This window comes from Perca flavescens, chromosome 4 (assembly GCF_004354835.1).
Source record: "Perca flavescens isolate YP-PL-M2 chromosome 4, PFLA_1.0, whole genome shotgun sequence".
Taxonomy (NCBI): Eukaryota; Metazoa; Chordata; class Actinopteri; order Perciformes; family Percidae; genus Perca; species Perca flavescens.
This window is the reverse complement of record NC_041334.1, coordinates 21,324,022-21,348,955: the sequence shown is the minus strand read 5'-3', so window position 1 is coordinate 21,348,955 and position 24,934 is coordinate 21,324,022. Positions and strand designations below refer to the sequence as shown.

General features: G+C 41.2%; 2 protein-coding genes across 2 annotated transcripts; one reads left to right on the top strand and one right to left on the bottom strand.

Moving 5' to 3' along the window:
- The first annotated feature begins 439 nt into the window (after positions 1-439).
- Positions 440-6,921, top strand: errfi1a (ERBB receptor feedback inhibitor 1a). The gene is made up of 4 exons (XM_028576919.1): positions 440-644; positions 3,218-3,417; positions 3,605-3,693; positions 3,936-6,921. The coding sequence occupies exons 2-4, from the start codon at positions 3,296-3,298 to the stop codon at positions 5,015-5,017; spliced, it is 1,293 nt and encodes a 430-aa protein (XP_028432720.1). The 5' UTR covers positions 440-644; positions 3,218-3,295; the 3' UTR covers positions 5,018-6,921.
- A 3,591-nt stretch (positions 6,922-10,512) lies between these two features.
- On the bottom strand, positions 10,513-12,971 carry LOC114553697 (mucin-3B). Its single transcript, XM_028575036.1, has 9 exons — positions 12,590-12,971; positions 12,245-12,369; positions 11,951-12,015; positions 11,650-11,849; positions 11,332-11,497; positions 11,080-11,244; positions 10,875-10,942; positions 10,688-10,769; positions 10,513-10,560 (listed from the first exon to the last, which is right to left on the bottom strand). Exons 1-8 carry the CDS (start codon positions 12,969-12,971, stop codon positions 10,711-10,713), a joined length of 1,230 nt encoding a protein of 409 aa, XP_028430837.1. The 3' UTR covers positions 10,513-10,560; positions 10,688-10,710.
- Positions 12,972-24,934: the final 11,963 nt, after the last annotated feature.

The following is a 24,934-nucleotide window of genomic DNA, read 5'->3' as shown; positions in this document are numbered from 1 at the left end:
AAAATGCAACGTTTTTAAAAGCTAAACATATGGGATGATGTTCCACCTTATTACTTTATTGCTGCTATGGAACTGTATGCAATTATGAATAAACATCACTCCACTGCATCAACCAATCCCTGTTGAAATGTATTCACAGAGCAGCTGCATATCTAATTGTTGAGGTGTTTACTGTTTAATACATGTCCCCCATCCCACTGTAACAGTTTATGAGCTAACTGTATCCTTGTGTACACACCTGATCCGTCCTAGGGATAAAAGCAGACTTTGATCACATCAAGTTAACTTAATGCTCAAATTAGACCTGTGGGTGATTTTGCCATCCCATATTCACTGCACACATACACGCTGCAGAGAGACATGTAAAAATGAAAACTGCGCCTTTAAGGGCAAGTGTGCGAGGCGGAGCCAGTGCGTCTTTCGTGTGGAGGAGCTTATATGAAGACATAAGCCTATTGCTCACTACAATACTTGACTTATCTAAAGTGGCACAGTTTAGCCGGAGCTCCACCAATTCGCTGGCGTCCTGTCCCTGATACAGTCAGAAGACTATAGACTCAAATCAAACCAAAGAAACCGAGGAGCTATATTCCACCAAAGAGGAGTCTAGGAGTAAGTCAGCGGAGAACTGTGAAGTTATTTAGGTGAGTTCAGAAAGTGATTTGAAATGTCTGGTGTTGGCTGCTGTAAGAGCCCATGTCTTGTCTATTGTTTTGTATGTTGGTGCCAGCACGACAGACTCCACTCATTGATGCAACCTGAGCTCCTATTGCGATTATATGTATTTTAAAAAAAAGTATATTCTAAGCCATTTAGAGGTGTAAATTGTCTTTAAGCCGACATAACGAGGATTTAAAAAGTTCTGACAAAATTAACACATTAACACACACATCTATCCATCTTTTATGATAGACCGAAATATTAAATGTTCTATCCCTTAGATAACTTTGGGTCGATTGCAAACCTATAACCTGGTTTGATTCTTTTATTTAGTCTACAATATCTATGTGTAACTTTTCCGCTTAAACTAAATGGACATGACAATCAATTCTGGGTCATCAGTACCCGGCCTTGCCAGATAGCTGACTTGTGTGTTGTGGTGTGAGTCACCTGCATGCTAGAAGGCTTTTAACCATTATTATCTCAATCCGGTAAAGTGAGGGGGTGTGCGCGCTGTTTGCTTGCCGCACAGGTAGAGCGGGTATGGTTGCTCTGAAATGGCTGCAGGGATGTCATGAGCGGGGTGTGAACTCCTTCTTTCAAGGTCTGTGTGTGACTACTACAATCCTGAATCAAAGGCAAACTATCTCCTGATGTTTTACATCACAGCTAACCAATCAGACCTCCTCCTTTCCAGTAAGCATGGGCCCTGTGTTCTCTTCGCACTGGCATTGAGCCCGTCCACCTAGGCTATTGTATAGGCCTACACAGAAAGGCCAGACTTCACCATATAAAGACTCACATTTTCTGGTTAAATGATCTGATTTAAGTGATTTAAAGAATTCCATTTTAAGAGGGTTAATGCTCTGCATGACTAAACATAATTTGTTTAATTCTGTTGCCTGTAAATGCTCCTCTGGTTAACTGCCAGGATGAACTGGCTTTGCACCTGTTGCAAGAGGAAGCACAAGCCCCCTGGGGTTCATTATCGAGGATCATGTTGCTTCCCATCCCCACCGAACCGAATCGACAGCCCTGGGCATGTGGAGTGCATGCCTTGTTGGGCAGTTTGGCTAATGCTGCTGACCCAGGCTTCCTGTTGTTTTAGAGCTTTGTTTCTCCCCAGCTGTCAGGGCAGCACATAAATTTGGCTCATAGGAGACCAGGAGCGAGGGGGCCGTGTTCTTCTCAGTCATCACTCCAACATTATAAGGAGGACAGCTTGTCTCTGGGTGTGCAAGCACCTCATTTGTGGTCTCCAGAAGAGATGACCACCAGGCCAATGGATGCACCTGTTTTACTGCATTCTGAAAAATAGGACTTCTGATAGGACGCCGAAGCAGCAATGCACGGCTGGTGTCCGTGAACTCTCATGGTGTACAACAAATACACTTATAATAGGCACTGTATACTTTATAATAACACTTTCTAAACTCATGTCGCCACAGATTGTGACCTACTGAACTGGTTAATCCAGTGTGAGTCAAGACATTCAGATCAGATTTTGCTTCCACTATATTGCTGACCCCAGAAATATCAATTTGCTGCCAGATTTCCTCCCCTCTGAATATTGTACACATTGTTTACTCCGCGCTGACACATACTTGACATGACATGGACATTCAGGTCCTTTTAACTGGAGGAGTTCTTGCAACATCAGGTATATCTATGGTAACTGGAGGAGCCCCTTCCTCTGCCGTTCAGGACAAGTGAGATTGCAGTACTGGAGGACAGCACAGTCAAGTTTAAAATCAACTGTAAACATATTAAGAGTCGAGGTACAGTCTGTAGAAAGAGAAGTCTGAAAGTTGGTTAATGAGTTCACACCTAAGATTGCTGTGTTAAATTTAGACTTCTATAGACCCTATATATAGAGTTGAAATGTAAAGATCATTCAGTGAGCTGTTAACAATTAACAATTGTATTTATTTATCAATCAACATATGTGTACTGTCAAATAAATCAAAACTAAAGCACCAATTGCTCTCACTGTTTCCACTTTATACAACTTAACTTCTAACTTTTATCTGTCATCTACTTCAGGCTAGTTTTTGAATAAAGTAGACTTGAAGAACAAACAACAAAACAATCTGTAAATTATAGCAACATTTTTACATCACTATCTTTGTTAGTTATTTTGGTCTATCTACTGTTTTTCTTCTTTCTTTGTAAAATAATCTGAACAGAACATTATGAATGATAAAGTGCTCTGCCCTCATCGTGTGTGGGGACATAAGTGACCGAAAATCTTGTCAAACTTTTTGTCAAGCTTTTGTCACCTCTGTCATAAAAGATTGTTGTCTTGTCTTCTGAGAGGGAAAAGAATAATAAGCAAAAGGCCATAACTAAATATTTGGTTTGGTGGGCAGCAGAAAGGGGGAGATGTGTTATTTGCACTCTATTTTAATATCAGGTCTTTTTTGCTTCAGTAGAGGATGTGAGCTCTGCTTTCAGAGAGCATTTTTTCAATGTGCTACACGTTCTGTTTCTCTTCATCTGCTTTTGCTTTCAACCTCCTTTCACTGTCATTCATTGCTGTGTCTTGGCTGTGTTACAGGTACACCAGAAGCAGGGGCAGCCAGCCGGGCAATCTGAGTGTTTCCTGACTTTGATGTGACCCGAGTGTGCCTGGAGCATGTCCACAGTGGGCCTGACTGCCCAGGAGATCTCTTTTCCCATAGAAAACCCCTTCCTGAGGGGCAGCTACTGTCACAGCATGGCCAAACCCTCCTGGAGCTATCGCCATGAGCTGGACAAGTGAGTGTTCAGGTGCCACAACTAGCAGTCCTTTAGGGGAAGATTTTTTAGAAAGGGACAGTATTTCAAATCTGCATGACATGCTGTACTTTTATGGTTCAGGTCAGTCTGAGATTTATTGCAAATTACGATGAAATGTTATGTAGCTTTTAAACTGGTACTAATCTAATGTTTCTTTTTTTAACAGCTTCTACTTCAGTATGGACACTGCACACACAGATCACAGCTCTCGTGCCCAGCATAAGGGGCCACCTCCACTGTCTCTAAGTCATGAAAGTAAGTGCATGATCTGTCATCTGCACAGTGCAGGTCTTCTGAAATACCCAAATGCTGCATTGGATGTGTTGTTCCTTTGAATCATCTGCTACATACTAGATATAGTAAGTGGTTTTCCAGAAATGTAGAGAAAGATAAGAGTCCAGTGGAGTAGTAAATTGTGATTGTCGTTAACAACCTTAACAGTTTTATACTGTGCCATTAATGTGATGGGTCTGTTTCATTTTTTTTCTTTCTGACAGGACATAAACACAGTTTCAGCTCACAGAGATTACCTCCAAAGAAATCCCGGCCCTCCCATCTCTCCCTGTCCTGCAGTGCTGAACCATCCACCCCAAGTCCTGCTGATGACGACCAGGTGGTCCCCTCATTCCAGAGGCTCTCAGTGTACGAGTGCAGCAGTCCCCCACAGACGCCAGGCAGATGCTCTAAGCCTTTGCCCCCCATCCCTCCACAAACCGACATCTCCCCTGAGCAGGCTATGGACAGTGAGGTAGAATTTTTTACGAGTTCGGACGATAGCCGCTGCCTGGTGTCTGATCAGTGTCCAAAATTGTCTCCTTTTCGATATGGAGTCCCCAGTCGAAGGAGCTTCAGGAACTGCGGCCAGATTAACTATGCTTACTATGATGGGCCATTAGGACCGCAAAGCCAGAGGAAGCCCCAACCGCAGCATCAAGCACATCCTCCGCAGGAAGTGCGGGAACAGTATGAGCAGCAGCGACAGGAACCACCTGAGCCAGTGGTCTGTCAGAGACAGCAGGACAAAGCTCAGAGGAGGCTACGACGATCGCACTCTGGCCCAGCTGGATCCCTTAACAAGCCCTCGCTGCTGCGCCTCACGTGCCACAAACGCCACACCCAAAGTATGGATAAGCCCGAGGTGCCACCCCCAATCCCTCCTCGAACAATCAAGACAGGAGACTATCGCCGCTGGTCAGCAGAGGTCTCGTCAGGGGCTTACAGCGATGAGGACAAACCACCCAAGGTGCCCCCAAGGGAACCTTTGTCCAGAAGCAGCTCCCGCACCCCCAGCCCCAAGAGCCTCCCAACATACATTAATGGGGTGATGCCACCCACCCAAAGCTTTGCACCGGATCCTAAGTACGTAAGCTGTCGGGGTTTACAGAGACAGAACAGTGAGGGCTCCCCCTGCATCCTCCCTGTTATGGAGAACGGCAAAAAGGCCAGCACCACACATTACTATCTCTTGCCTCAGCGATTTCTTCGTGTCATTAACAGCCCTGGAGCTCACAATACAGATGGATCAGACTCAGACTGGGACTGTCACACCAGTGGGAAAGCACATGTGGATTTAGTTTAAAAAGTTTCAGTGGAGTAGCAGAGGACTCTACTGTAAATGAGCAAAAACCACTTGAAAAATGGTGAAACTGGACGCTATCGACCCTCTAACCGCTGCTTTTACCTTCTTTTTTTAACCTCTATGTATTCTGAACACACAGGGTGTGTGCGCACTGTAATCAGTTACTGGTAATGTTGGAATAGCTATCTCAACCGAGATACTTTATGTAAAAACTGTATCTCTGACAATAGATTGTGGGCAAAATTCAACATTGTAGAGCTTATTTTTGATGTGCTTTTTATTACATGAAATTCAATATTGTGCTGTTTTTGTTGATGATGTGGTACAGTCAGAAGGTACAAGCGGGCCTTGAACCTTGTGTGTTCAGTGTTTTCGGTGTCTGGAAGGTTAAGGATGTTTTGTGAGATGCATTGATGCTGCTTTTGTATCTCACAAGAGACAGGTCAGTAATGTAACCATGTATAACTTAATGTATGAAGTCTAAATACAAGGACAGTTAATTTTTAACAAAATGAAGGATGCTAGCACACAAATCTCTTTTCTGTTTGCTATTATATATAAACACAATATGGTTTCCCTGTCTTGATGAAGTTTCAGTTTTACTTAGGCCACTCTATCTGTGTAAATGTTGTTTTCCACATGGTATATTTTGTACTAAGATGTGGGTGCATTACTGGTAGCTACGCATGTTCCATTGGAATGTTTAGTGCAGCTTAAATGGTATAGTTGTCGGTTAATGAGTGTGTGTGTGTCTGTGTGTATGTATGTGCATGGACGTGTTTGTGCATACGTGCATGTGAACAGCAGTTGGAAAAGTGTTCTGGTGAGACTTTATAAAAAGGCTCTCTACAATTGGTAGAAAACTGTCAACTATACTTGTTACTGTGCTCTGCTTATTTGCAGCACCTGCGTTTGAGTACAGCCCTCTAAAAAGTAATTGCTTTCTTTTAGTGTCCAGGTCTGTTTTGTTGCACAGAAATTGACCTGTTGAACATTAAGGGAATGTATGCTATCCTTACTGAAATTTTATCAAACAGTTGGAGGAGCATATCTTTGTCAAGCTGTGATTCATTGCTTGGAACTAATTTGCCTCAAATACTACTGTACCTCCCTTTTGAAATAAATCATATTTCACATACTCCCCATTATTAAAGGCAACATCTAAAATTATAATCTACAAAAGATGAAGTAACTGCTCCATATGTGACCTGACATACAATTTAAATTCAGTTAAGTGCAAGACAAAGTCAATTCTACCTGGATTTCCTTAAATAGAGATTTTAGATCACGCAGATCTTAGATCACGAAGATGTTGGGCTAACCTGTTAATACAGACGCATTACACAGACAGTGCAGGGTTTACCTACCTGACACAGACTTTCCTGTTCTGCTCATGCATTCCTGCCTTACATGATTGCAGTGGGTGTGGTCAGAGAGACTTTGGCTGCTGGCAGCCTAGAAAATGTATGCATTTTTGTTGTAGATGATTCAAGAAGCATCAGGATGATATAGTAAATGTAGCACATGTATTGAAGTAACCCTTTGTATCGAACACGGTGTTCAGTTTGGGAAACATAACTGTTAAGGTCAAATATGAAATATACTTTTTCTCTCCCTTCTGCTCACAAAACCTTGCCAACACAATGTTGCTTTTGACTTAAATGTCTGAAAAATGTTTACATCATACACTGATACTATTTAATCTTAAGGTATTCATGTCTTATTAGAAATAATAAAACTGAATGAAGACTAGTTTAAGAAATAACTTCTCTGCTGTGGTGAAGACATGCACTGGGAGAATACAGTATGCTGTGTACAGTATTTAACAATTCCATTTGTTATGAATAGTTGATAAGTATATAGTCTTTAAAAAAGAAAGCAAAATAAAATGAATTATTTATGAACCTGCTTTATTCTGTTTCTTGAATCTATCAAGCCTGAAATCTCAACTCAGCTGTTTGACCTGTTTTATCACCCACACACCCTCATGCTGTGCCTTTTTGTGACTGGCCTCTATCCAGAGAAAGAAGAGTGACTTACAATAGTCGACTGGCAATACATTGTGTACAGTGTATTGCCTTCCTCTTCCTGGTTAAAACACGTTATCCTCCTGCATGACTCCTTTGATGCTCTGTGGTAGCCAGATTTGCGCCAACAGGTTTTTTAAGCACTTAACAATGTTGCAAGTGTTTTACTCTTGACTTGAGTCCATGTGGTTAGGCATGGAGCCGAAACCACAGTGAGCCACACAGAGAATTAGAGGTCAAATCATTACTAATTCAGCTGCAGTTACAATAGCCACCATATAAACTCTCAGCAAGGCAGTAACCATTTCTGTAGGTTTGTAGCAATTGATTTACAATTATTGTCTTAATGGAACAAAAGGCAGCAGTTGGAGCAATGAGGTCATGTGCAAACCTTTTCACCTGGTTTACTTGTAGGTAAGCTGCTAGGCGACAGTACTGGTGGTGACTATAGCAACTGTGGCTGCACATTTTAAATGTCTGTTGGGGGCAGAAAAGGTCAAGTGCCAGATGAATTAACAAAGCGTGTGGTTTGTGAGTAGTGTTTGAGCGACACACATTATAGCATGGCTGCAGCACGAAAAGGCATTGTTGTGTTCCAAGCCAGAACTCAGACATGTCACTTGCTTAGATTGCAACTTTTGATTTTACATTAAGCTTTTTATGGCAGAAGGGATCATTCCAATTCTCTATTAAATTCAGTCACTTTGTGTTCTAAACTTTTTCTGTGGCTGATTCTTCTTAAATCTTGTTTCCTGACAGAGCTTTATTTTGACAACACAACTTCAGTAATGCATATGCCATTGGATTTTTACCCTACCTTGGATTTAATTCAAGGCATCGAGTATGTAGGACTTAACTTTCAGTTGTAGCAGCTCAACTACATCAAATATATGTTTTGGCCTCAGTTAATTAGATAGAAGTCCTTGGCTGGCAGAGCCGATGGATTGACTAGTGAAACAAACTTGTTTTAATGATAAGAATTATTACAGTAATTATGATTAATGCCTCATGAATTGCAAAACAGTCTCTGCTGATTAGTCTGCAGTTGTTTCTCTGACTGGCTCTTAACATGTCTGCAGTGCTGCAGAGATTGACATTAATCAACAAGAAAATTACATAAAATTCTGCTATAAACAAAGAGGTATGCTGAGTAGTAAAATAACATATTTTACAGTTTATGCATGTTTATCACACTGATGGATTTAACTCTAAGGTCCAGAAATTGAAATTGAGTATCAAGCAGCTATACTGTTGTAGCCTACTTTTATACACACAACAAAAAAGTAAGACACAAAATAGTTTAATGCAACCTTTGTCTTCAATAGTAATGTACTATAAAATAGGGCTATATGGGGGCAAATTTAATTGGTTTGACCTTTAACAGTCAGAAAAACTTCCTCTTCACATTTTAGGTTAGATGCTCAACAACATACGTTTCCAGGATTAATGCAATTCACACAACATCCCATTCCTAATCTATTTATAAAACATCGCAATTGTATTCTACATTCAACAATATGCTATTTTATTTTAGAAACTCCTTGTGAGTGAAAAGGGGTAGTTAACAGTACAATAATAGCAGGCTATTGTGGCAGTGTCACAGAATACCTGACAAATGAGAATCTGAGCCGGAAAAAACCTTTGGCCAGTTAAAATGTATGTATGTAGACAAAATGTGGAGGATATTCATCTTATCATAAATGTTGTAGAAAAATATTGTTAACAGTGATTTCAAAATTACTATTCTTGGAATATTACTTGCTATGCTCACTCGTATATCACTTATATGTAAATATCCTTTTGGTTATAGCAAGAAAATGCATATCTGCAATCTGTCATATTTTCAACTGTTAAGAGAAGTAGAGTTTGTAAATTCTATGTTGGCTTCTTCTGCATATTTTGATTCCCATCTATACCAAAAAAACATGCAGCAAGATAATCGGAAAAATCTGCTAATTAATTCCATTGCATGCAGCGCCTTCTCTTTTGCTGTGACTTTTCTTATCATTTGCTATGAGGGGTTGACAGAGTTGTAAATATTTAACTTAGACTGAAGTGCTGCTGGTTAAATTTTACTCAGGTCAGATTACTTGTAAAGAAAGTATAGTACATCAAGTGAAGGTAAACAAATTGGTCACAAGGAGTTTCTTCTGCGTCAGCCACTTCGTTTACATTAAAATAGCCATCAATGGATCAGATGGAAAGACATCAACGAACTGTATGTAACTGTTGAAAAAAAGCAGCAGGGATGTGTACTAGCATTTCAAGGTACAGTGGCAGTTAAAAAAAGAGATATCAATGCCAGTATCCCAACTAGATAGACAGGATCAATAATATTGGACTCTTACAGTACTGATAAAGCTGTTATTACCTGATGCGACAGTATACATTTCCAATTCTGCAACAGGACAGCGGTGGTCACTGCTGAGGTTGATTAAACAATGAGACATTTTCACATCACTCTCATTCACATTATAGATCATAAACAATTGTATTAAAACTGTCTATCTCTGTGCCTCTCTATTCATATGCGGCAATGGCAAAGCATCATTTAAACGAGTGTGTGTATGCCATCTAGTGTCAGGATACTGTACACCATTACCCTCTTTGGCGCAGGGATAGTGAACATGATTTTCACTAATGGACACAAATACAGGAACCTTAGATGCTGATTTAAAAAACAACACCTCTTTGGCACGGTTGAAGTAGCATTTTGCATGGCTACTGTATTGGACAGATGTTTCTAATCATGCATTACCTATGTATTTGAATGCTATAGATTGTTGCATGTGTCACAGAGATTTTGTGTTATCAAAACAAATTACTAACTGCTATGGCAAGTGCATATTGCAGATATTAGTCAAAGTCTGAGAAGTGGTAGGTGGACACAGCCCATTGCATTTTCTTGAATACCAAAAACACATCTCAAAATCGACAGGCTCCAAACCGCATGCCAACATTATAAAAATATTTGAAAATATTTAAATCACATTTTATTCTTACTATAAGTTTACTCCTGGTTACTATTGCATCTATGTGAATTCAAAACATGTTCTAAATGTTGTTGTTATTTTGTGTATTTGTAGTAAATGTAGAGCAAAAGATACCAGGTCAAAAATGTACTCAATGTAGTAACAGCATGTTTCTGTTTGCTAAGGACATCAGTTCTGAAACAAACCTTGGGCAAGAGTTCCAGGAAGTGTTTTTTTTTTTTTTTTACATTCTTACCTTGTGTTTCTCATTACTGCAGAGTAGCTTTGCTCATGTAGTGAGGTGTGATTAACTGGAGTCTGAATAGAAATTGGATTTTTATATAAGAGCACAAGAGGCTACAGTAAATTACAATTAATATAAATAAAGTCATACATTTACTAGTATATGACATAATGTGCAATATACGGATCTGTAATTTGCTTTATTGCTAGCATGGAAAAAAATTGTAATTAAAAAAAATGTTGCTGTCTGTAGCCTTCATCTAGGGTTGACGTTCAAAACCTCTGGATGTTTTGTTTTGACCTGGAAAGACACAAGAATGATTACATATTAATACAATTTTAACTAAAATATTACATGTATCTGTCCTTGAACTTCAGAAGACTTCCAGAGGTACTTTATGTAATATCAGACTAGTAAACGAGAATACCTGCAATTGGGTGTCAACATTTTTTAGCTGTGGCCTAAAACCTTTGATGTGTAAGCGCCTGCAAATCCCAAGTTGTGATCTCCTGGGGAAAAGAACATGATAATATTGAAATTGCAAACTTTAGAGTCCTTGCGGATCAATTGTAAGGCAGATTTTTTTTTTACTAAAAAAACAGACCTCTACACACCTGTATCAGAGAAGTCAAAGAAATCTTCCTCAAAGGCAGACAGTCTTCTGTTGTAGGAGTTGTTTCTCCTAAAATAAAGAGGCAGTTCCTTTAGTTTCCCATGGCAATGTTTGTAACTTTATGATTGATGGCAACAAGAAACAAAATTTGTTGACCATTTGCATATTACTATATAGGAAGATGCAGGTTGGACATCACAACCCACCAAACATCCATATGTCTCTTTTTGACAATGACAGCAATGACAATGATAATCAAGAGCAAGAGTGCTGCTGCCAACGATCCAAAGAGTGCACCATAGAAACCTGGACCCCGACGGAAGAGGTCACACTGTGGTCCATAAAACTGCTCAAGGCTAGACTCGAAGCACCTGGATTGAAGGGCAATAAGAAGGAAACGTTACTAAAAAAAACATTAGGACCTTGCAATTAAGATAAAAAAACATATTTTTGCTCACCTACACAGTGGCCCTTTGTAAATGTTATTAACACATTCTCCATGTTGATGACAGTAATCAGGGTTTGTTTTGCAAGGTCCAGTACACTGCCATAGACCGTTACTAATCTCAGCAGTGTAATTAGCAAACTGAGAGCAGTTTACAAAAGGCTTTAGATCTGTGATATCTGATTGATAAAAAAGTGATGTATTTAGCATTTTGTAAAAGTACCATAAAACAAATACAGAATTGTTGACATATATTGAAAGAAGAAACACTGACAGTGCAAAGCAACAATAAGTTAAGTACGCACATTTAGAACTGACAGAGTACACTTACTTGTAATCTCAGGTAGCTGAAAGGTGAATCCATTTAACTGCACAGTTGAATTAAAGGCCTGAGATATATTTTTGAGGTTACTTGTGTCATTCAAGATATTAAACAACACTCCATCAAGCTGAGTGTTGACAAATTGGATTTGAGTTTCATTGTTTGGATAGATGTACTCAGCCACACTCTCTGCAACAACACTTCCTGACCTACAGTTGAAAAATAGAAAAATATTAACCAAAAAACAGTGTGTACTTGATTAAAGTGTAATTTAAATAATTGTATCAGTAAAGTTGAAATGAAAACCTACGATAACTTGATGACTTGTACTTTTTTAAAGGTTTCTGGATCTGCTTCTTTGCATAGCCCTTCAAGCTACAACACAGGACAGGACAGATGTTATTATAGCATGGTTATAACAAATAAAAAAAGACATTAACATAAAAAACAGTATAGAGCAAAACACAAATGATATAAAGTAGCTTTATATAGTATCAATTATCGCCTGATAAATATTAAGTGTAACAATAAGTAAGTTATGCGACATGAATGAATACTAAATACTACTATCATTAAGTCATGCAACAATAAAAAAAATATTTACCTCCCGTTCTAATTTCTCAATGAATTCTAAAGATTGAGGTGAGCTTAGATCATTAAAAGCAGGCTGAAAAGTGATTTGAATTGTCAAAGTAATATTTGCTTTTCGAGTTGGAATTGCTCCGGTATCTGCAAAACATGATGAAACCGTTAAAATGAAATTGCAAAAATGTTATGGACACTGCAATAACATTTTACATTCACTTCACTAAGGTAAGACATGTCAATGCCAAAATCAGACACAATGTTAACATACTGCTAAAATCCAATAACTTATCTCTGCTTCCAAAATTTTTCTTCACTTTTTAGAATATTTTGAAGACCTGTATTTCAGTATAAAAAATCTCACCAATATGAACAGGGGTGTCGTTCTTTCCAAAAGAGCAGACATCTCCAAAGACAAAATCTTGACATTGGCAGTGACATCTTCCAAGTGTCACGTTGAATTTACAGGTACCCCCGATACACTGACAGTCCTTACACTGAGGAGTTGTAGATAATGTTGACACAGTGACAGTAGTTGTGCTGGTTCCTGTTGTTGTTGTTGTTTCACTGTTTTGGTCAGAAGATGTTTGAGTGAAATGAGTAGTTATTGGAGGGACTGTAGAGGGTGAACTTGGTGAGACCTCTGTATTTGTGCTGGAATTGATTGTTGTAGTTGGTTGATCAGTCTTGGTAGGTGTTTTTCCATTTGTTACAAGGGTTGAGGTTGTTAATTCTTTTGTTGCCATGGGGGTTAACGTCGTCACAGATGACGATCGTTGCTCTATCGATGAGGACATTGTTGTAGATGTTCCTCGGCTACTTAAAGGGAGCGGAGTTGTGTTGGTTCCTGTTGTTGTTGTCACAGATGTAGATTTTTGATCTGTCGATGAGGACATTGTTGTAGATGTTCCTTGGCTACTTAAAGGGAGCAGAGTTGTGCTGGTTCCTGTTGGTGTTGTTTCACTGTTTTGGTCAGAAGATGTTTGAGTGAAATGAGTAGTTAGTGAAGGGACTGTAGAGGATGAACTTGGTGAGACCTCTGTATTTGTGCTGGAATTGATTGTTGTTGTCGGTTGATCAGTCTTGGTAGTTGTTTTTCCATTTGTGGCAAGGGTTGAGGATGTTAATTCTGTTGTTGCCATGGGTGTTGTCGTCATCGCAGATGTAGATTGTTGATCTGTAGATGAGGACATTGTTGTATATGTTTCCAGGGTACTTAACAGGAAATTAGTTGTGCTGGTACCTGTTGGTGTTGTTTCACTGTTTTGGTCAGAATATGTCTGAGTGAAATGAGTAGTTAGTGGAGGGACTGTAGAGGGTGAACTTGGTGAGACCTCTGTATTTGTGCGGGAATTAATTGTTGTTGTCGGTTGATCAGTCTTGGTAGTTGTTTTTCCATTTGTGGCAAGGGTTAAGGCTGTTAATTCTGTTGTTGCCATGGGTGTTGTCGTCGTCACAGATGTAGATTGTTGTTCTGTCGATGAGGACATTGTTGTATATGTTTCCAGGGTACTTAACAGGAGATGAGTTGTGCTGGTACCTGTTGGTGTTGTTTCACTGTTTTGGTCAGAAGATGTTTGAGTGAAATGAGTAGTTATTGGAGGGACTGTAGAGGGTGAACTTGGTGAGACCTCTGTATTTGTGCTGGAATTGATTGTTGTAGTTGGTTGATCAGTCTTGGTAGGTGTTTTTCCATTTGTTACAAGGGTTGAGGTTGTTAATTCTTTTGTTGCCATGGGGGTTATCGTCGTCACAGATGACGATCGTAACTGTTGGTGCTGTTGTTTCTCTTTGGTCGATGAGGACATTGTTGTAGATGTTCCTTGGCTACTTAAAGGGAGCGGAGTTGTGTTGGTTCCTGTTGTTGTCGTCACAGATGTAGATTGTTGATCTGTCGATGAGGACATTGTTGTAGATGTTCCTTGGCTACTTAAAGGGAGCAGAGTTGTGCTGCTTCCTGTTGGTGTTGTTTCACTGTTTTGGTCAGAAGATGTTTGAGTGAAATGAGTAGTTAGTGAAGGGACTGTAGAGGATGAACTTGGTGAGACCTCTGTATTTGTGCTGGAATTGATTGTTGTTGTCGGTTGATCAGTCTTGGTAGTTGTTTTTCCATTTGTGGCAAGGGTTGAGGATGTTAATTCTGTTGTTGCCATGGGTGTTGTCGTCATCGCAGATGTAGATTGTTGATCTGTAGATGAGGACATTGTTGTATATGTTTCCAGGGTACTTAACAGGAAATTAGTTGTGCTGGTACCTGTTGGTGTTGTTTCACTGTTTTGGTCAGAATATGTCTGAGTGAAATGAGTAGTTAGTGGAGGGACTGTAGAGGGTGAACTTGGTGAGACCTCTGTATTTGTGCGGGAATTGATTGTTGTTGTCGGTTGATCAGTCTTGGTAGTTGTTTTTCCATTTGTGGCAAGGGTTAAGGCTGTTAATTCTGTTGTTGCCATGGGTGTTGTCGTCGTCACAGATGTAGATTGTTGATCTGTCGATGAGGACATTGTTGTATATGTTTCCAGGGTACTTAACAGGAGATGAGTTGTGCTGGTACCTGTTGGTGTTGTTTCACTGTTTTGGTCAGAATATGTCTGAGTGAAATGAGTAGTTATTGGAGGGAATGTAGAGGGTGAACTTGGTGAGACCTCTGTATTTGTGCGGGAATTGATTGTTGTTGAAGGTTGATTAGTTTTGGTAGGTGTTTTTCCATTTGTTACAAGGGTTGAGGTTGTTAATTCTTTTGTTGCCATGGGGGTTATCGTCGTCACAGATGACGATCGTTGCTCTATCGATGAGGACATTGTTGTAGATGTTCCTTGGCTACTTAACGGGAGATGAGTGGTGCTGGTACCTGTTGGTGCTGTTGGTGTTGTTTCATCATTTTGGTCAGAAGATGTTTGTGTGAAATGAGTAGTTAGTGGAGGGAATGTAGAGGGTAAACTTGGTGAGACATCTGTAGTTGTGCTGGAATTGATTGTTGTTGTGAATTGATCAGTCTTGGTAGTTCTTGTTTCTCCATTTGAGGTGGGTGTTGAGGTTGACACTGTTGCCATTTTCCCTGTGGGTGTCACTGTCGGACTAGATGTAGATTGTTGCACTGTTGATGAGGACATTGTTGTAGATATTTCCCGGGTACTTAACGGGAGATGAGTTGTGCTGGTACCTGTTGGTGTTGTTTCACTGTTTTGGTCAGAAGATGTTTGAGTGAAATGAGTAGTTAGTGGAGGGAATGTAGAGGGTAAACTTGGTGAGACCTCTGTAATTGTGCGGGAATTGATTGTTGTTGTCGGCTGATCAGTCTTTGTAGTTGTAGTTTCTCCATTTGAGGTGGGTGTTGAAGTTGACACTGTTGCCATTTTCCCTGTGGGTGTCACTGTCGGAATAGATGTAGATTGTTGCTCTGTCGATGAGGACATTGTTGTAGATGTTTCCCGGGTACTTAACGGGAGATGAGTTGTGCTGGTACCTGTTGGTGCTGTTGGTGTTGTTTCATCATTTTGGTCAGAAGATGTTTGTGTGAAATGAGTAGTTAGTGGAGGGAATGTAGAGGGTAAACTTGGTGAGACCTCTGTAATTGTGCGGGAATTGATTGTTGTTGTGAATTGATCAGTCTTGGTAGTTCTTGTTTCTCCATTTGAGGTGGGTGTTGAGGTTGACACTGTTGACATTTTAACTGTGGGTGTCACTGTCGGAATAGATGTAGATTGTTGCTCTGTTGATGAGGACATTGTTGTAGATGTTTCCCGGGTACTTAACGGGAGATGAGTTGTGCTGGTAACTGTTGGTGTTGTTTCACTGTTTTGGTCAGAAGATGTTTGTGTGAAATGAGTAGTTAGTGGAGGGAATGTAGAGGGTAAACTTGGTGAGACATCTGTAGTTGTGCTGGAATTGATTGTTGTTGTGAATTGATCAGTCTTGATAGTTCTTGTTTCTCCATTTGAGGTGGGTGTTGAGGTTGACACTGTTGCCATTTTCCTGTGGGTGTCACTGTCGGACTAGATGTAGATTGTTGCACTGTCGATGAGGACATTGTTGTAGATGTTTCCCGGGTACTTAACGGGAGATGAGTGGTGCTGGTACCTGTTGGTGCTGTTGGTGTTGTTTCATCGTTTTGGTCAGAAGATGTTTGTGTGAAATGAGTAGTTAGTGGAGGGAATGTAGAGGGTAAACTTGGTGAGACATCTGTAGTTGTGCTGGAATTGATTGTTGTTGTGAATTGATCAGTCTTGGTAGTTCTTGTTTCTCCATTTGAGGTGGGTGTTGAGGTTGACACTGTTGCCATTTTCCCTGTGGGTGTCACTGTCGGACTAGATGTAGATTGTTGCACTGTCGATGAGGACGTTGTAGATGTTTCCCGGGTAATTAACGGGAGATGAGTTGTGCTGGTACCTGTTGGTGTTGTTTCACTGTTTTGGTCAGAAGATGTTTGAGTGAAATGAGTAGTTAGTGGAGGGAATGTAGAGGGTAAACTTGGTGAGACCTCTGTAATTGTCGGAATTGATTGTTGTTGTCGGCTGATCAGTCTTTGTAGTTGTAGTTTCTCCATTTGAGGTGGGTGTTGAAGTTGACACTGTTGCCATTTTCCCTGTGGGTGTCACTGTCGGAATAGATGTAGATTGTTGCTCTGTTGATGAGGACATTGTTGTAGATGTTTCCCGGGTACTTAACGGGAGATGAGTTGTGCTGGTAACTGTTGGTGTTGTTTCACTGTTTTGGTCAGAAGATGTTTGAGTGAAATGAGTAGTTAGTGGAGGGAATGTAGAGGGTAAACCTGGTGAGACCTCTGTAATTGTGCGGGAATTGATTGTTGTTGTGAATTGATCAGTCTTGGTAGTTCTTGTTTCTCCATTTGAGGTGGGTGTTGAGGTTGAAACTGTTGCCATTTTCCCTGTGGGTGTCACTGTCGGAATAGATGTAGATTGTTGCTCTGTCGATGAGGACATTGTTGTATATGTTTCCAGGGTACTTAACAGGAAATTAGTTGTGCTGGTACCTGTTGGTGTTGTTTCACTGTTTTGGTCAGAATATGTCTGAGTGAAATGAGTAGTTAGTGGAGGGACTGTAGAGGGTGAACTTGGTAAGACCTCTGTATTTGTGCGGGAATTGATTGTTGTTGTCGGTTGATCAGTCTTGGTAGTTGTTTTTCCATTTGTGGCAAGGGTTGAGGCTGTTAATTCTGTTGTTGCCATGGGTGTTGTCGTCGTCACAGATGTAGATTGTTGATCTGTCGATGAGGACATTGTTGTATATGTTTCCAGGGTACTTAACAGGAGATGAGTTGTGCTGGTACCTGTTGGTGTTGTTTCACTGTTTTGGTCAGAATATGTCTGAGTGAAATGAGTAGTTATTGGAGGGAACGTAGAGGGTAAACTTGGTGAGACCTCTGTATTTGTGCGGGAATTGATTGTTGTTGAAGGTTGATCAGTTTTGGTAGGTGTTTTTCCATTTGTTACAAGGGTTGAGGTTGTTAATTCTTTTGTTGCCATGGGGGTTATCGTTGTCACAGATGACGATTGTTGCTCTATCGATGAGGACATTGTTGTAGATGTTCCTTGGCTACTTAACGGGAGATGAGTGGTGCTGGTACCTGTTGGTGCTGTTGGTGTTGTTTCATCGTCTTGGTCAGAAGATGTTTGTGTGAAATGAGTAGTTAGTGGAGGGAATGTAGAGGGTAAACTTGGTGAGACCTCTGTAATTGTGCGGGAATTGATTGTTGTTGTCGGCTGATCAGTCTTTGTAGTTGTAGTTTCTCCATTTGAGGTGGGTGTTGAAGTTGACACTGTTGCCATTTTCCCTGTGGGTGTCACTGTCGGAATAGATGTAGATTGTTGCTCTGTCGATGAGGACATTGTTGTAGATGTTTCCCGGGTCCTTAACGGGAGATGAGTTGTGCTGGTAACTGTTGGTGTTGTTTCACTGTTTCGGTCAGAAGATGTTTGTGTGAAATGAGTAGTTAGTGGAGGGAATGTAGAGGGTAAACTTGGTGAGACCTCTGTAATTGTGCGGGAATTGATTGTTGTTGTGAATTGATCAGTCTTGGTAGTTCTTGTTTCTCCATTTGAGGTGGGTGTTGAGGTTGACACTGTTGACATTTTAACTGTGGGTGTCACTGTCGGAATAGATGTAGATTGTTGCTCTGTTGATGAGGACATTGTTGTAGATGTTTCCCGGGTACTTAACGGGAGATGAGTTGTGCTGGTAACTGTTGGTGTTGTTTCACTGTTTCGGTCAGAAGATGTTTGTGTGAAATGAGTAGTTAGTGGAGGGAATGTAGAGGGTAAACTTGGTGAGACCTCTGTAATTGTGCGCGAATTGATTGTTGTTGTCGGCTGATCAGTCTTTGTAGTTGTAGTTTCTCCATTTGAGGTGGGTGTTGAAGTTGACACTGTTGCCATTTTCCCTGTGGGTGTCACTGTCGGAATAGATGTAGATTGTTGCTCTGTCGATGAGGACATTGTTGTAGATGTTTCCCGGGTACTTAACGGGAGATGAGTTGTGCTGGTAACTGTTGGTGTTGTTTCACTGTTTTGGTCAGAAGATGTTTGAGTGAAATGAGTAGTTAGTGGAGGGAATGTAGAGGGTAAACTTGGTGAGACCTCTGTAATTGTCTTGGGAATTGATTGTTGTTGTCGGCTTGATCAGTCTTTGTAGTTCTTGTTTCTCCATTTGAGGTGGGTGTTGAGGTTGACACTGTTGCCATTTTCCCTGTGGGTGTCACTGTCGGAATAGATGTAGATTGTTGCTCTGTTGATGAGGACATTGTTGTAGATGTTTCCCGGGTACTTAACGGGAGATGAGTTGTGCTGGTAACTGTTGGTGTTGTTTCACTGTTTTGGTCAGAAGATGTTTGAGTGAAATGAGTAGTTAGTGGAGGGAATGTAGAGGGTAAACTTGGTGAGACCTCTGTAATTGTGCGCGAATTGATTGTTGTTGTCGGCTGATCAGTCTTTGTAGTTGTAGTTTCTCCATTTGAGGTGGGTGTTGAAGTTGACACTGTTGCCATTTTCCCTGTGGGTGTCACTGTCGGAATAGATGTAGATTGTTGCTCTGTCGATGAGGACATTGTTGTAGATGTTCCTTGGCTACTTAACGGGAGATGAGTGGTGCTGGTACCTGTTGGTGCTGTTGGTGTTGTTTCATCGTTTTGGTCAGAAGATGTTTGTGTGAAATGAGTAGTTAGTGGAGGGAATGTAGAGGGTAAACTTGGTGAGACATCTGTAGTTGTGCTGGAATTGATTGTTGTTGTGAATTGATCAGTCTTGGTAGTTCTTGTTTCTCCATTTGAGGTGGGTGTTGAGGTTGACACTGTTGCCATTTTCCCTGTGGGTGTCACTGTCGGAATAGATGTAGATTGTTGCTCTGTTGATGAGGACATTGTTGTAGATGTTTCCTGGGTACTTAACGGGAGATGAGTTGTGCTGGTAACTGTTGGTGTTGTTTCACTGTTTTGGTCAGAAGATGTTTGAGTGAAATGAGTAGTTAGTGGAGGGAATGTAGAGGGTAAACTTGGTGAGACCTCTGTAATTGTGCGCGAATTGATTGTTGTTGTCGGCTGATCAGTCTTTGTAGTTGTAGTTTCTCCATTTGAGGTGGGTGTTGAGGTTGACACTGTTGCCATTTTCCCTGTGGGTGTCACTGTCGGAATAGATGTAGATTGTTGCTCTGTTGATGAGGACATTGTTGTAGATGTTTCCCGGGTACTTAACGGGAGATGAGTTGTGCTGGTAACTGTTGGTGTTGTTTCACTGTTTTGGTCAGAAGATGTTTGAGTGAAATGAGTAGTTAGTGGAGGGAATGTAGAGGGTAAACTTTGTGAGACCTCTGTAATTGTGCGCGAATTGATTGTTGTTGTCGGCTGATCAGTCTTTGTAGTTGTAGTTTCTCCATTTGAGGTGGGTGTTGAAGATGACACTGTTGCCATTTTCCCTGTGGGTGTCACTGTCGGAATAGATGTAGATTGTTGCTCTGTCGATGAGGACATTGTTGTAGATGTTCCTTGGCTACTTAACGGGAGATGAGTGGTGCTGGTACCTGTTGGTGCTGTTGGTGTTGTTTCATCGTTTTGGTCAGAAGATGTTTGTGTGAAATGAGTAGTTAGTGGAGGGAATGTAGAGGGTAAACTTGGTGAGACATCTGTAGTTGTGCTGGAATTGATTGTTGTTGTGAATTGATCAGTCTTGGTAGTTCTTGTTTCTCCATTTGAGGTGGGTGTTGAGGTTGACACTGTTGCCATTTTCCCTGTGGGTGTCACTGTCGGACTAGATGTAGATTGTTGCACTGTCGATGAGGACATTGTTGTAGATGTTTCCCGGGTACTTAACGGGAGATGAGTTGTGCTGGTACCTGTTGGTGTTGTTTCACTGTTTTGGTCAGAAGATGTTTGAGTGAAATGAGTAGTTAGTGGAGGGAATGTAGAGGGTAAACTTGGTGAGACCTCTGTAATTGTGCGGGAATTGATTGTTGTTGTCGGCTGATCAGTCTTTGTAGTTGTAGTTTCTCCATTTGAGGTGGGTGTTGAAGTTGACACTGTTGCCATTTTCCCTGTGGGTGTCACTGTCGGAATAGATGTAGATTGTTGCTCTGTCGATGAGGACATTGTTGTAGATGTTCCTTGGCTACTTAACGGGAGATGAGTGGTGCTGGTACCTGTTGGTGCTGTTGGTGTTGTTTCATTGTTTTGGTCAGAAGATGTTTGTGTGAAATGAGTAGTTAGTGGAGGGAATGTAGAGGGTAAACTTGGTGAGACATCTGTAGTTGTGCTGGAATTGATTGTTGTTGTGAATTGATCAGTCTTGGTAGTTCTTGTTTCTCCATTTGAGGTGGGTGTTGAGGTTGACACTGTTGCCATTTTCCCTGTGGGTGTCACTGTCGGAATAGATGTAGATTGTTGCTCTGTTGATGAGGACATTGTTGTAGATGTTTCCTGGGTTGTGCTTAACGGGAGATGAGTTGTGCTGGTAACCTGTTGGTGTTGTTTCACTGTTTTGGTCAGAAGATGTTTGAGTGAAATGAGTAGTTAGTGGAGGGAATGTAGAGGGTAAACTTGGTGAGACCTCTGTAATTGTTGTTTCATCATTTTGGTCAGAAGATTGATTGTTGTTGTGTAGGCTTGATCAGTAATTGTGCTTTGATCAGTCTTTGTAGTAGAAACTTGTTTCTCCATTTGAGGTGGGTGTTGAGGTTGACACTGTTGCCATTTTCCTGTGGGTGTCACTGTCGGAATAGATGTAGATTGTTGCTCTGTTGATGAGGACATTGTTGTAGATGTTTCCGGGTACTTAACGGGAGATGAGTTGTGCTGGTAACTGTTGGTGTTGTTTCACTGTTTTGGTCAGAAGATGTTTGAGTGAAATGAGTAGTTAGTGGAGGGAATGTAGAGGGTAAACTTTGTGAGACCTCTGTAATTGTGCTTGAATTGATTGTTGTTGTCGGCTTGATCAGTCTTTGTAGTTCTAGTTTCTCCATTTGAGGTGGGTGTTGAAGATTGACACTGTTGCCATTTTCCCTGGGGTGTCACTGTCGGAATAGATGTAGATTGTTGCTCTGTCGATGAGGACATTGTTGTAGATGTTTCCTTGGCTACTTAACGGGAGATGAGTGGTGCTGGTACCTGTTGGTGCTGTTGGTGTTGTTTCATCGTTTTGGTCAGAAGATGTTTGTGTGAAATGAGTAGTTAGTGGAGGGAATGTAGAGGGTAAACTTGGTGAGACATCTGTAGTTGTGCTGGAATTGATTGTTGTTGTGAATTGATCAGTCTTGGTAGTTCTTGTTTCTCCATTTGAGGTGGGTGTTGAGGTTGACACTGTTGCCATTTTCCCTGTGGGTGTCACTGTCGGACTAGATGTAGATTGTTGCACTGTCGATGAGGACATTGTTGTAGATGTTTCCCGGGTACTTAACGGGAGATGAGTTGTGCTGGTACCTGTTGGTGTTGTTTCACTGTTTTGGTCAGAAGATGTTTGAGTGAAATGAGTAGTTAGTGGAGGGAATGTAGAGGGTAAACTTGGTGAGACCTCTGTAATTGTCTTGGAATTGATTGTTGTTGTCGGCTGATCAGTCTTTGTAGTTCTAGTTTCTCCATTTGAGGTGGGTGTTGAAGTTGACACTGTTGCCATTTTCCCTGTGGGTGTCACTGTCGGAATAGATGTAGATTGTTGCTCTGTCGATGAGGACATTGTTGTAGATGTTCCTTGGCTACTTAACGGGAGATGAGTGGTGCTGGTACCTGTTGGTGCTGTTGGTGTTGTTTCATTGTTTTGGTCAGAAGATGTTTGTGTGAAATGAGTAGTTAGTGGAGGGAATGTAGAGGGTAAACTTGGTGAGACCTCTGTAATTGTGCGGGAATTGATTGTTGTTGTGAATTGATCAGTCTTGGTAGTTCTTGTTTCTCCATTTGAGGTGGGTGTTGAGGTTGACACTGTTGCCATTTTCCCTGTGGGTGTCACTGTCGGAATAGATGTAGATTGTTGCACTGTCGATGAGGACATTGTTGTAGATGTTTCCGGTACTTAACGGGAGATGAGTTGTGCTGGTAACTGTTGGTGTTGTTTTTCACTGTTTTGGTCAGAAGATGTTTGAGTGAAATGAGTAGTTAGTGGAGGGAATGTAGAGGGTAAACTTGGTGAGACCTCTGTAATTGTGCTGAAATTGATTGTTGTTGTCGGCTGATCAGTCTTTGTAGTTGTAGTTTCTCCATTTGAGGTGGGTGTTGAGGTTGACACTGTTGCCATTTTCCCTGTGGGTGTCACTGTCGGAATAGATGTAGATTGTTGCTCTGTCGATGAGGACATTGTTGTAGATGTTTCCCGGGTACTTAACGGGAGATGAGTTGTGCTGGTACCTGTTGGTGCTGTTGGTGTTGTTTCATCATTTTGGTCAGAAGATGTTTGTGTGAAATGAGTAGTTAGTGGAGGGAATGTAGAGGGTAAACTTGGTGAGACCTCTGTAATTGTGCTTTTGGAAAGATTGATTGTTGTTGTGGGTTGATCAGTCTTGGTAGTTCTTGTTTCTCCATTTGAGGTGGGTGTTGAGGTTGACACTGTTGCCATTTTCCCTGTGGGTGTCACTGTCGGAATAGATGTAGATTGTTGCTCTGTCGATGAGGACATTGTTGTAGATGTTTCCCGGTACTTAACGGGAGATGAGTTGTGCTGGTACCTGTTGCTGTTGTTTCACTGTTTTGGTCAGAAGATGTTTGTGTGAAATGAGTAGTTAGTGGAGGGAATGTAGAGGGTAAACTTGGTGAAACTTGGTGAGACCTCTGTAATTGTGTTGCCATTTTCCTGTGGGTGTCACTGTCGGAATTGATTGTTGTTGTCGAATTGATCAGTCTTGGTAGTTCTTTGTTTCTCCATTTGAGGTGGGTGTTGAGGTTGACACTGTTGCCATTTTCCCCATTTGGGGGTGTCACTGTCGGAATAGATGTAGATTGTTGCTCTGTCGATGAGGACATTGTTGTAGATGTTTCCCGGGTACTTAACGGGAGATGAGTTGTGCTGGTACCTGTTGGTGTTGTTTCACTGTTTTGGTCAGAAGATGTTTGAGTGAAATGAGTAGTTAGTGGAGGGAATGTAGAGGGTAAACTTGGTGAGACCTCTGTAATTGTGCGCGAATTGATTGTTGTTGTCGGCTGATCAGTCTTTGTAGTTGTAGTTTCTCCATTTGAGGTGGGTGTTGAAGTTGACACTGTTGCCATTTTCCCTGTGGGTGTCACTGTCGGAATAGATGTAGATTGTTGCTCTGTCGATGAGGACATTGTTGTAGATGTTTCCCGGGTACTTAACGGGAGATGAGTTGTGCTGGTACCTGTTGGTGCTGTTGGTGTTGTTTCATCATTTTGGTCAGAAGATGTTTGTGTGAAATGAGTAGTTAGTGGAGGGAATGTAGAGGGTAAACTTGGTGAGACCTCTGTAATTGTGCGGGAATTGATTGTTGTTGTGAATTGATCAGTCTTGGTAGTTCTTGTTTCTCCATTTGAGGTGGGTGTTGAGGTTGACACTGTTGCCATTTTCCTGTGGGTGTCACTGTCGGAATAGATGTAGATTGTTGCACTCTCAGTCGAAATGAGGACATTGTTGTAGATGTTTCCCAGGTACTTAACGGGAGATGAGTTGTGCTGGTACCTGTTGGTGTTGTTGTTTCACTGTTGTTTCATCATTTTGGTCAGAAGATGTTTGTGTGAAATGAGTAGTTAGTGGAGGGAATGTAGAGGGTAAACTTGGTGAGACCTCTGTAATTGTGCGGGAATTGATTGTTGTTGTGAATTGATCAGTCTTGGTAGTTCTTGTTTCTCCATTTGAGGTGGGTGTTGAGGTTGACACTGTTGCCATTTTCCCTGTGGGTGTCACTGTCGGAATAGATGTAGATTGTTGCTCTGTCGATGAGGACATTGTTGTAGATGTTTCCCGGGTACTTAACGGGAGATGAGTTGTGCTGGTACCTGTTGGTGCTGTTGGTGTTGTTTCATCATTTTGGTCAGAAGATGTTTGTGTGAAATGAGTAGTTAGTGGAGGGAATGTAGAGGGTAAACTTGGTGAGACCTCTGTAATTGTGCGGGAATTGATTGTTGTTGTGAATTGATCAGTCTTGGTAGTTCTTGTTTCTCCATTTGAGGTGGGTGTTGAGGTTGACACTGTTGCCATTTTCCCTGTGGGTGTCACTGTCGGAATAGATGTAGATTGTTGCTCTGTCGATGAGGACATTGTTGTAGATG